The 12777-nt window shown below is 40.9% G+C and overlaps 1 protein-coding gene across 3 annotated transcripts in view; it reads right to left on the bottom strand.

The window, feature by feature from the left end:
• The window catches only part of Miga1 (mitoguardin 1), an 87619-nt gene that overhangs the window by 63725 nt on the left and 11117 nt on the right, over positions 1-12777 (bottom strand). For all 3 annotated transcript variants that reach the window (XM_023703276.1, XM_023703277.1, XM_023703278.1), the window contains exons 3-5: positions 9514-9691; positions 4684-4820; positions 2273-2399 (exon numbers count right to left, since the gene is read on the bottom strand). In XM_023703276.1, the coding sequence (XP_023559044.1) occupies positions 2273-2399; positions 4684-4820; positions 9514-9691 (442 nt within the window). The remainder of the gene's footprint in view (positions 1-2272; positions 2400-4683; positions 4821-9513; positions 9692-12777) is intronic.

The following is a 12777-nucleotide window of genomic DNA, read 5'->3' as shown; positions in this document are numbered from 1 at the left end:
TTTTATTTATTTGTGTGTGTGTGTGTGTGTGTGTGGCCAGCTCAGCCCACCAGGGGGCGGGGCTGGCTGGCATGTGGTGCTGGGGGATCGTACCGTCGTCCCTGTGCTTGCTAAGCTTGTTCTAAGTAGGTGCTTTAGACCACTGAGCCATCTCACCAGCCCCGCAAGATAGTCTTTTCCTCCTTCTTTATTTTCTGTGGCCAAAACATCTTTTCTATTTTTATCCTAAAAATTTATGCTTTTACAACAGCTGTACCCAGTGTGTAATACAAAAACTATGCTTGGATACCTGTCATCTTGGTCTTCTAAATGTGTACCATTTCTAATGCCATATCAATTATTACTAACTCTCTTTAGAACAAATTTTTTTAAAAAGTTTTTAAAAAAGAGACGAACAAAAATTTAAGGTTTCTTGAAAGCAAGCAGTAACATACAACCATATGTCCAATCTTACATAAATATATGTTAATCTGAGCAACAGATTTGACGATAAAAATAGATAATATACCAACCATTATTAATCAGCTATTATTGGTTTGAAAATCTGTAACACATGTATTGTTGTATGTTGCCCTGTTTCTGTCTTCATTTCTGATTTTTGTTCTTGCTTTTGCTTTTTATGTTTCAAAATAAAATTAAATTAAATTAAGGGGAAAACCAGCTGGACCTATTATTCTATTTTAAAAATATGATGTGCACCCTTTCTGCCTAACTCCAACATCCTCATCATTTCTTTTCTTACTGTCTTCTCTACCTATCCAATTATTTTGGATGAACACAAGAAGAATTACCCAACAATAAACTTGTCCAAAGATAAAAGCTGCTCCTTTGGGAGGTATATTGTGTCGTTACAAAATATGACTCAGACTACCACACATCATCAGTTTACAACAGCAAGTCAAACGTGTATCACCAATCTTTTTAACGCCATCGATTTTGTAAAAGGAATTGCAGTAAGAGATGGGTGATTAGTATGAATGACCCACAGGGCTCTTACCCACAGCTTGTTTGATATTATCTAGCAGAACCTAACTCCAATTACCAGTGTCCTCATAAGAGAGGTGCAGGGAGATTGGATATGCACAGAGTAGAATGTGCTATGAAATTCAAGACACAGATGGAGTGATTGGGGCCGCAACAGAAAGAATGGTGGCAGCCACCAGCAGCTGGATGAGGCAAGGAATGCCTTCTCCCCTCACCTCTGTGGAAGACCACCTGGGTGACTCTCCTTGAAAGACGAGCAATTGTCTCCATTTTGGCTGTACCTGCCCTTATTCCCATGTAGTGGTATGTACAGAGCTGGCTAGGACTTCTCCTTATTCCTTCAATTGACTTTAAGCAATACACACAGGTCTAGCCCAGGTGCTGATGGTAGTCTTTGAAGACAGCAGGTGTGTTTCTCAGGAAACTCCCATCTGTTGTTTTTTTAATATGAGCCAGATGGAGATGGGAGCCAATGCTCCATACTGTTGGCTGGGGCTGAGCCCGGAAATAGAGGTTATGACTTCCTGGGGCTTGAAAACTTACACATCAGAGCTGAAGCACCAGATCCCAAAACATTAAATACTATCTCAATTGTATAATGCAGATTACTCTGCATATTCTTCTCTCTGCATACTGCAGAGGCAAATACAGGCCTCCGACCTAGCCCAGCTCACAGTACACACCTACTTCCTCCCACTCTCAGTCATTCATCCTCAAGCCACTCCTCCTTTGCAGCTGAATAAAACCCAGGTTTGGCCCTGGGTTGAGGCCTTTGCTCCAGCCATCACCACACTGGACTTAGGACCCTTTGGCTCCCCATAAGTATAAATATGTTTTAGTGTCTATATTCTCACCATGAGTTGCACTGGAAGTGGTAGATTGGAATGAACTTGACAGGATTCCAATATCTTTTCCATGACACCACAAATATAAACTTCCTGGACCATGACAAGGACCACAAAGGGCTCTCTATAACTTCCAAAGGAATAGGCAACATACACACAAAAGGTACTGACACCTGATTCTAGCTCAGTAATAAGGAGCTCAGATTTCTGGCCTCCCAAACTATGATCAAATAAATTTTGTAGCTTGAAGCCACTGTGTTTATGAGAATTTGTTACAGCACCCTAAGAAAACTAGTATGACAGGTATTGTATTATGTAACACAGCCTGATTCAACAGACATAAAAATGATTTAAAATCATAGTTGCTTTTTGTAGAACTCACTTCTTTACATTAAAATTAAATATGAGCACAATATTTTAAAATTTTATCACAGTATTCCTACCCATTAAGTACAAGTTCTCAGGCGTGGTCACAGGAATATTAACGAGTTTAACATCATCTTCATCTGCTTTGTCCCAGGAGTTAGAATTGCCACAAGCACAGCTGTGACAAGAATTGACACTCTGGACCTAAAATTAGGATTGACAGATGTTATTTCAGTTTCTCTTAGATACTGTGTTGTGATCTTTTACATTTACATTTATACAAATCCTACTACTAGTCAAAACCCATGTGATTACCATCTTACATAATCCTGATTCAAGTGAAGATACCTATGACCCTAAGTATTCCAAGTCTTCATCTGTTTCAAAGTATACAAGTACAACAATACTTTGAACATAAACTGGTTTTGTATCAAAAATCAGAGAAAGTAGCAGCTAGCTTATTCTGCTTTTAGAACTTGGTTCCCTGTTTTGTTTTGTTTTTCTTTTCTTTGATTCTTTAAAACAGGATCTCACTTTGTAGCCTGCCTGACCTCAAATTCATAGCAATGTGATTTCCACTTCCTGAGCGCTGGGATTTCAGGTGCATGCCCTCCCACCCAACTGTGGTTTTAGAACTTCTGGCCACAGCTGACTCTGCTAAATGATAACTAAATGTGTCTGTCACACAAGTCCTTCCCCAGAGAGACCTGCTGAGCCAGTCACTTCCATCACCTCAACACAGATAACTACCAAAACCCTACTTCCAGTTCTATTTTCATTTGGGAAACCCAGAACCTCATTTCATTTGCTATGGGTAATTCCACTTTGCCTTTTTGCTTGCATCTCAAAGTGACTCTGTCATAAAAGGACCTCAGCTTCTTCCCAAGGAAAACCCCTCCTCTCAAGCTCACATAATGGGACTCCCACTTCCATAATTTCGTTAAAAAAATAAGTCATTTTACATAGATGTCTTCCTACATCTTTTTTTGTTTTTTCAAGGCAAGGTCTCACTATGTAGCCCAGGCTGGTCTCAAACTTGCAGCCATCAGCCTCCAAGTGCTAGGATCACAGGTGTGTACCACTACACCTGGCTCTTCCCACACCCTTCAGACCCTATTACCAAGTTCTATGGATCATGTTCCATCCTCAGTACTACTGCTGTCAGGACCCTAATGTAGGCATCTATGGTACTGCCTGAGAGGGGAAAAAAAATGGGACATGGTGGTGCACACCTGGACTCCTAGCACTCAGAAAGCTGAGGCAGGAGGATGGCAGCCTGTGCCACACAGTGAGTTCAAGGCCAGCGTGAAGCACATAGCAAGACTCTGTCTCAAACAAACACAAACCTGCTTTAACTTTCAGCTGAGAATATTTAAATAGGCACCACTCTGACTCTGAGGAAATCTAGAATACCAGGCATATTCTTCATTATTCTGCTCAGTTTCATAGAACTGACGTCTGCAGACTTTAATCTAGATGTTCTTACCCTGAAAGAGCCTTGAAAAATTTAGTATATGTCTGAGGCACATAGTCACATAGCACAGCATAACAGCCCCAGCTATTCTGAAGGCTGATGCAGGAAGGTTACTTATACCCAAGAGTTCAGGGCAAGCCTAGGGAACATAGTGAGGCCCCATTTCTTCAAATAAAAAAAAGATGAAGAATATTTTTAGGTACTACAGGATGGACAGCTATACGTTCCAGTGAGATACAGAAGCAAGACATGAAACAGAGCATGGTGATATGCAAACTAGCAGGAGAAATGAACACATGCTCATAGAGGCATATGCTGTACTTTCTAGAAATATACATAAGAAATTCTTGATATTCATCTCTAAGGAGCAGGACTGAATGGATAGAGAATACGTTTTTCATTGCAGACAGTCTTAACTGTTGTGCACTAAGGGGCAAGTGCATTTGCTGCCTATTTTTAAAATTAATTAGACTCCATTAGCTTTAAACAAATCTGAACTTCCTTCCTCATTTGTCAGTCAATATTCTAGTAAGACTGAAGAAGCAGGGCGACCCCTGGCTCACACTTACTACGTGGAGGATGCTACAAAGGAGCTGAGGTGTCCACACAGACAGCGTGCAAGCTGCTCACAAAGATCCTGTCTGGCAGCCGCACTCCTACGTCAAAGCCGCCTCCTAGGACCCCTGGACTCTACCACTCACTCAGATACACTTGGAACCATCAGCAAAAGGACACTTACTCGCCTGAAGGAAAAAAAAATCATATACTTTTTTTTGTATTTAGGACAGGGTGTACGGGGGTGCTCAGGGTCTCACTGCATAGATCGGACTCCTAGGGATCCTCCTGTTTGCAGCCTCCCAAGTGCTGGGATTACAGGCACGTGCCACCACGCCCAGTCTCATGTACTTTCTTAAGGTTCTTTCAATACTAAGAGTTTCAAGTGTGTGACATGTAAGCTAATAAGTAATAAAAGTAAATAAACATAAGAAAAATAATAACATATTTTTTACTTACAGAGCCCAAACTCTGTGCAGAACCTGAGTATTTACTGAAAAGTCCTCCGTTGGCATAGTTACAAGACTGAGATCCTTTGTCTTTGGCAGAACTTAAAGACAACGTCAAATTCTGTCTACTACTGGAACAACTTGAACCTATTAAACAAACATATTAAAAGTATCAATAATTCCAGTGAAAAATTTCACACAAAACTACAAGGTTATATTATATTCATTCAAGAAGCATCTAATTTTTAAAATAACTTCTTTCAATTGCATAGATTATTAAACACTAATATCCATATCTCACCTAGCATGATGGCCCATGCTTGTGATCTCAGCACTCAGGAGGCTGAGGCAAGAGGATCTCTGCAAGTTCAAGACCAGCCTGGGCCACAAAGCGACCTCAAGGCCAGCCTGAACTGTATAGCGAGACCTTGTCTCCAAAACACAATATCTGTATCTCATGCTTTTAACACTGAAAATCCCCTTTTGCAATGAAGAGTAAAGCATTCACCTGATTAACCACAATGATTTGGAATGGTTTTTTTTATAATCAACATAAAAATACTGACAACTATGAACTTTGGTTTTTTTTTTGTTTTTTTTTTTTTGGCAGAACCGGGGATTGAACTCAGATCCTTGCATTTGCCAGTCAAGCGCTTATCCTACTGAGCCATCTCCCTGGTCCCCTAACAACTATGAACTTTGAAATTATAAACTTAAAATATAAGCACTTCTTTTCCTGAAATACATAAACCTTATCCACATTGCATTATATTGTACTGAGGTGAGATTTCTTTTGTGTGGTTTGAAACAGGGTATTGCAGGGTATTGCTAAATCACCACGCTGTCCAGGCTAGACTCTGGGAACCTCCTGCCTCGGCCTTTCAGAGTGGTGGGACTACAAGGCAGATTTAATTTCTAATTTTTTTAAAAAATCCATTTATTTATTTGGTACAGGGTCTCTCTACATTGCTCAGACTTGTGATCCTCCTGTGTTAGCCTCCCCAGTGCTGGGACTACAGGCGTGTGCCATCACCCAGTTTCAGTGCTGCACAACATGTGGTACCAGGGATGGAACCCAAGTCCTCCAAGATATCTCCCCAGCCTCTAGTTTTTAATATTATTTGTTCCACCTATCAATCCATTGCTCTAGAGTAGTCATCATGTCTTTTACTTTAAAAAAAAAAAAAAAAGCAGTTAAGACCCTCCTGGATTCAAATTCAATTATATGGCCTTCAATTAGTCATTTAACTTTTACATATTTCAATTTTCCTTATGTATGAAATAGGAAGAATAACATAAAATATAGTCTTAATTTATAGGACTGCAGTAAAAGCTAAAGCATTACAGCTTCTGCCACAGCAACCATTGAAGAAGAGTAGCCAAGGCCCTCCGCTATCCCATGGCCGCGGGCCTCAACAAGGGCCACAAGGTGACTAAGAGTGTGAGCAAACCGAGGCACAGCTGTAGTCGCGGACACCTCACCAAACACACCAGGTTCGTGCAGGACACGATCCAGGAGATATGTGGCTTCACCCCCTAAAGGTGGCACAACATGGAGCTGTTCAATGTGTCTAAAGACAAATATACCCTCAAGTTCATCAAGAAAAGGCTGGGGATGCACATCCCCGCCAAGAGGAAGCATGAGGAGCTGAGCAACATGCTGGCCGCCACGAGGAAGGCAACTGCCAAGGAGGCCTGAGCCCCTCTGGAATAAAGCTTTGCAGAAAATAAAAAAATAAAATAAAATAAGTACTACACATAGCACTTCATTTATTTTTTTTTAAATATTTATTTATTTATTTAGTGTGTGTGTGTGTGTGTGTGTGTGGCCAGCTCAGCCCACCAGGGGGCGGGGCTGGCTGGCATGTGGTGCTGGGGGATTGAACCGCGGTCCCTGTGCTTTGCTTAGCTTAGCTTGTTCTAAGTAGGTGCTTTAGACCACTGAGCCATCTCACCAGCCCAGCACTTCGTTTAGACTCAATAAAATACCAGTAAATGACAGTGACCATTATGGTTAAAGCTCACTGCACTTTACACAAATAGTCACTCATTAAAAATGAATGATGAAGGGTTGGGAGGGCTGCCACGAAGAATGATTTTTCTTTTTTTCTCTGAATGCCTTCAGAGCAGGTTTGCCTGGCTTGAGTTGTGGGCATGGAACCACAGCAACCTGAGCCTGACTGCTTTGTTGAAGCAGCCACTTAAAGAACTGAGCTAAGGGGCAGGCCCCCTGCCACATAGAATGGAAGCCACTTGAGAGCAGCACTTGGAAGAGACTCCATCCACTGCTGCAGTCTTGTGTGCAGATCACAAGACAATCTGGGTTGCCGCGGGACTCTCTCTTTTGAGTGCGCTGGGGACAAGGCTGTTCTGGCTCAGCAAGCAGCTAAACTGACCTCTGCCCCCAGGTGCACCTGTGGTGTGTCTAGAAGCAGATAATGGGAACACCATGATCCAGAAACAAGCGAGCAGGGAGGTGGCACTGCACAAAATGGCTTCTCCATGTCTTCTGGCAGTTCCACAGATCCGCTTCACTGGAACCCAATCCTACCTGTTTATTATCCCATAAAACTATGACAGTCCTCGGGATTAGGCCATCCACCTGATGCACACTGGGCATTTTCCTACTTATTTTACAGTAAGTTACTTTTTAACCAACCTATCAAGCTATCAGTAGGAAAGCATCATGCTTTGGATCAGCAGGTCCAGGTTACCATGTACATAGAATTTTACACTCAATAAATCTGTGTAGAGGAAAGCTTAAAACAATGCATGTAAAAAATGGGCCATAAATTATGCCTGGAAGCAGGTGCAGGGGCCGAGGTTTGATCCCCAGGCCTGCTGTGCCAGCCCCGCCCCTGGGACGCACTGAGACAGCAATTGAGACTGGGCATGGTGGTGCATGCCTGTAATCCCAGCTCTTGGGAGGCTGTAAACAGGCACATCACTACAAGTCCAATCTAGTAGTGAGACCCTGAACGCCCTGTAGATCCTTCCCTAAAATACAAAAAAAAAAGGTACTATAAATTAAATAATAAAAAACACAGAAGCTGGATGCAGTGGCATATACCTGTGGCTAGAGACACCTGGAAGACTGAGGTAGGACAACAGCATGTTCCAGGCCAGCCTGGACAACACAGCAAGACCCTGTCTCATAATAAAAAAGGAAAACGTTTGGGGATGTGGCCCTTTGGTAGTGAGCAGATTTAGTCCTCAGTAATGGGCAGGGGTGGGGCACTATAATATCTACCACGCTTACATAATTATTTTTACTGTTATACTTTAGCAGTACATATCTTTAGCAAAAATTATAACCCATTCCTTTTTCACCCCCCTCTTTTCTAAGACAGGGTCTCACTATGTAGTTCATGCTGCCACTGAACTCACTATGTAGCATATATCAAAAGTTGCAACTGGGATGGGGAGATAGCTCAGTAGAATAAGCGCCAAGCGCAGGGTCCTGAGTTCAATCTCTGGTACCACAAAAAAAAAAAAAAAAAAAAGTTGCACCTTGAGACCACACTCTTAAGGGAAAAATGTCAGACACACCTATGTAAATGCAACATTGTCTCTCTGGCATGAGAAACTGAAAGTGTAAACAAGAACCAAATGTGGGGCGAGGAGATGTCTCAGTGGAATAAATGCTTCCCTGGCAAGCGCAAGGGCCTGAGTTCAATCTCTGGTTCCGCGCAAAAAAAAAAAAAAAAAAAAAAAAAAAAAGAACCAAATGTATACTAGACATTGGGAAATGGGAAGAAAATGTCCAAATGGGGAGGGAGAAGAGGAGGGGGAGGGGCAAAGGAAAGAAGGGCCAAGAAAAAAACAAAAGGGAAAAATGGAAACAAATCTTTTGCAAATAAGAAGGGAAAAAGGGGTGGAAAGGCGGGAGGGGGAAATGAGAAAAAAAAGAAGCGTGATATATCATGTGATGAGTTCCCAATGATGAATGCTGTGTGTATCTAAAATACACCCATAGACATTGCCAGTCTTAGGGAAAACCCACCACTATTATGGACTACTGGACTATACTGGAATATTTTGCTGAATTCACACACCTATAATATTTAAATTACAATGGAATACCCTTCTCTGACAAAACTAAATAAAAAAAGGGGATACAAATGAACAACCATTTTGTATCTGTATATTCAAAATAGTTATGATAGATATACAGCTACATTTAATTAATTCAATGAATAGAAAGATTTGTTCTAATTGTGTTTGTGGACAGGATATCATGTCTGCATCTTGTACAATGCATAACACTAAGACGACACTATGCAATATATTAGTTATTGAAACTGTCCTACTAATCGGTTTTGAAAACTGTCTCATTGCTACTTGTTTTTCAATAAAATTATTAAAATAAAATATACCAATAAAATTTTTAAAATGTAAAAACAAAAAATACATAAATCAAGAGTTATTTAACAGAACAATTTGAAATCATTTTTTCTGTTGCCTTATCTGTTACATGCTAATCTTTCTAAAATGTGTCTGTTACAGGTTTTTTAGTTTTGGTGTTATGGGTTTTTTTTTGTTTTGTAGAAGTAGGGATTGAGCCCAGGGCTTTCACACTGAACTACACCCCCATCCTTCTTTTATTTTGAGACAGATCCTTGCTAAATCACTAAACTGCCCAGTTGAACCTCTTGCCTTAGCTTCCCAGGGTGCTGGGATTATAGGCATGCACCAGGCCTAGTTTCTAAAATGTTTTCCGTTACTTCCAAGTTAAGTAACAAGAAACTTTTGGAAACTAGAACACTGAAACCACTGTACTCCAGCCATGATTTACACATACAATTTCTTTTGTAGACTCAACTCAGCTATTTCCATATACCTTTATCTGATGCTGCTCTTCTAGCATATTCAAGCAGGAGGTGCTCCGGTTCCCATGGCAATATTTTTCCTTTCTTCTTCCCACGTCTTCTTTTAAAATGATGGGCCAGAAAAATTACAGATATAGCACTCACTGCAGTTACCACAAACAACTTTTTAGCTACTGGTGAAAATTTGATCTGGAAAAGATATATTAAGTTTAAAAAAATCTTTTTTACTTTGTTACTAAAAGGCATTAAAAAAAAGGCATTTCGAGCTTCCAAAAAAATAAATAAATAAATAAAAAATAAAAGGCATTAAAAAACATTTATTTTTAATCTACCCTATTTGCAGTATTTCAAAGATACTATAAATTTACTCTTTCAATGATAGCCCAGGTTTCGCTTAAAAATGTTTTAACATAATAATTAAGCCAGTTGTGTAGCTCTGAGGTAAAGCATCTGCATAATATAAACAAGGCCCTGGTCTTGTCACCCACACTCAATAAATGTAATAACTTACTATGCAGTGTTCTCAAGTTCTCAAGCAAATAATACGGCGCCCCCCAAAAATGGGAGAACAAAACAATTCAATTGCATGAACATTTTTTGAGTAATAGCAATAGATTTAATCACATATTCTTAGTCATGGCAAGATTTTTAACTCTAGAAATAATTAAATCAGATTTTCAAGCTGAACCATTTTTTTTTTAATCTGGGAATTAATTTCTAAATGCCACATCAATAAGCCACTTTATTCCTGAATCATTCCATAGATATTTGCTCAGAGTTTCCCGAAGTCTCAGGCAGGAGCTATTCACTGAAGCTGTACTGCAGTTGTACTCATCAAGCACACAGTGCCTGGTGGGGCCTCAGACCAAGAAACCACAGCTCAGGGGACTGCTTCCTTCCCTCAAGCAGCGCGACAGTGGCAGAGATGCCCCGGCAAGAATCAGAATCCAGACGTAACTGTGACAGACACAGCTACACCAGGACTGGGTGCTCACAGCCCAGCAAGAGCTCCTTAACTTTTTCTCAGCGGCAAATACTGCTACCACCTTCAACTGCAATGCAGCCAAACTATCAAATAAAGTTCACAGAGAGCCAGGAAAGGGTTGCTGCCACCACCTTACAGCACAAAGAAAAACAGACAAATGGCCAAGTTCTCACTTTTCTTGAATCCATATTATCCAAATAGGAAATCAGGGGCTGGTGAGATGGCTCAGTGGTCTAAGGCACCTACTTAGAACAAGCTGAGCTAAGCAAAACACAGGGACCGCGGTTCAATCCCCAGCACCACATGCCAGCCAGCCCCGCCCCCTGGTGGGCTGAGCTGGCCACACACACACACAAAATAAATAAATAAATAAACAATCTTTAAAAAAAAAAAAAAAAAGGAAATCAACAAAGAAGCAAGCATGAAATCGCACCATCTTTAGCTAGACTCCCAAAGAGATCTGTGTTCGCCTCCACTGTTACAGCAACACCCTGAATAATCGATGTATAAAGGAAAAGCCAGGCTCACGGGCACAGAGGCATCTAGCCAGGATTATGGGCCCTGCTGCTCTTGTGAGGTCGTGTGTCACCACGCTGAGTATGTGGAGCAAACCATGGCTTCATGGCCAGGGAGAGAAACAAGCACACACTGGTCCCACATTGCCTTCAAAGGCACATTCATCCTCTCAATGACCTTCTTAAAGACCTTCCATGAGCTCAGGAGGCTGAGGCAGGAGGACCACTGTGAGCTTGAGGCCAGTTTAAGTAACATAGTGAGTTTAAGGTCAGTCTGGATTACAAAACAAGACCCTGTATCAGAAAACCAAACCAAATAAAATAAACCCAAGCCAGGCATGGTGGTGCACACCTGTAATTCCAGCAGTTGGGAGGCTAAGGGAGGAGGATTGTTATGAGTTTTGAAACCAGCCTGAGCTACAAAGTGAACTGCATAGTGCCAGACTGAACTGCATAGTGAGACACTGTCTCAAAAAGACAAAAAAAAAAAAAAAAAGCTCAAACACTCAACAATGAATGAAGAAATGTGCCTCTGTGTAACAAAGGCCATACGTAATAAAGTAAGAGCTAACTATAATGAACTGAAAGCTCTTAAAGATCTGGAACATGATAAGGATGCCACTTTTACCACTTTTTGCTCAATGCTGAAGGGCTAGCGAGAGTGATGACACAGAGAAAGAAAGGACACTCAACTGCGCCGGCCCTGCCCCCCTGGGCACACTGAGCCAGCAACAGAGTCCAGGTATGGTGGCACATGCCTGTAATCCCAGTGTTGAGGAGGCTGGAAACAGGAGGATCACCAGAGTCCCATCTGTGCAGTGAGACCCGGTACCAAATACACAAATGAAAAAAAAAGAAAAAGAAAGGGAACTCAAATTGGAAAAGAGGGACCCGGGGAGATGGCTCAGTGGAATAAGCGCTTCCCTGGCGAGCACAAGGGCCTGAGTTCAGTCCCTAGTTCTGGAAGGAAAAAAAAAAAAAAAAAGAGGAAAAGTGGGCCTCAGATTTCACCTACCACATTCCAGTAAGAAACCTATTATCTTTATTTATTTATTTATGTTTGTATTTAATACAGGGTCTACAGAGTCTCACTATGTAGATCAGATTCTTTTTGTAGTTAATCTCCTGTTTCAGCCTCCCAATTACTGGGATTACAGGAGCGCACCACCACGCCTAGTCTCAATCACAGTCTGTGCAAGCCCCAGGGAATCAAACCCCAAGACTATTATCAAAAAGACAAAAGATATCAAATGCCAGTGAGGGAGAAAAAAAAAAAGAAAAAATAACTCTTGCACACTGTTGAGGAAAATATAAATGAATATAATACAGCCAATATGGAAACCAGTGCATATGGAAATTGGTTCTGAAAATATTAAAAACAGAATTACTGTATGATCTAGCAATCTTACTCCTGGATCAAAGAAATACCTGCAATAAACTCGTTTATTGTAGGACTATTTAAAACAGCCAAGAAATGGAACTAAGTATCTATCAACTGAGTAGAATAAACAAAATGCTGTACACATACACAAAACAGAACATTAGTCACAAAAAGAATGCCAACATTGACCAAACCTGTCATTAATGATAACTTGAATGAAACAAGATCATTGCATTAAGTGAAATATGCCAGGCACAGATAGACAAATACTGCATGATCTCATGTGAAATCTAAAAATACATACTCAAAAAAAAAAGAAATGGGGCTGGTGAGATGGCTCAGTGGTCTAAAGCACCTACTTAGAACAAGCTTAGCAAAGCACAGGGACCGCGGT

Source organism: Octodon degus, unplaced genomic scaffold, assembly GCF_000260255.1.
Source record: "Octodon degus isolate 3935 unplaced genomic scaffold, OctDeg1.0 scaffold00167, whole genome shotgun sequence".
Taxonomy (NCBI): Eukaryota; Metazoa; Chordata; class Mammalia; order Rodentia; family Octodontidae; genus Octodon; species Octodon degus.
This window is presented reverse-complemented; position numbering and strand designations above follow the sequence as displayed.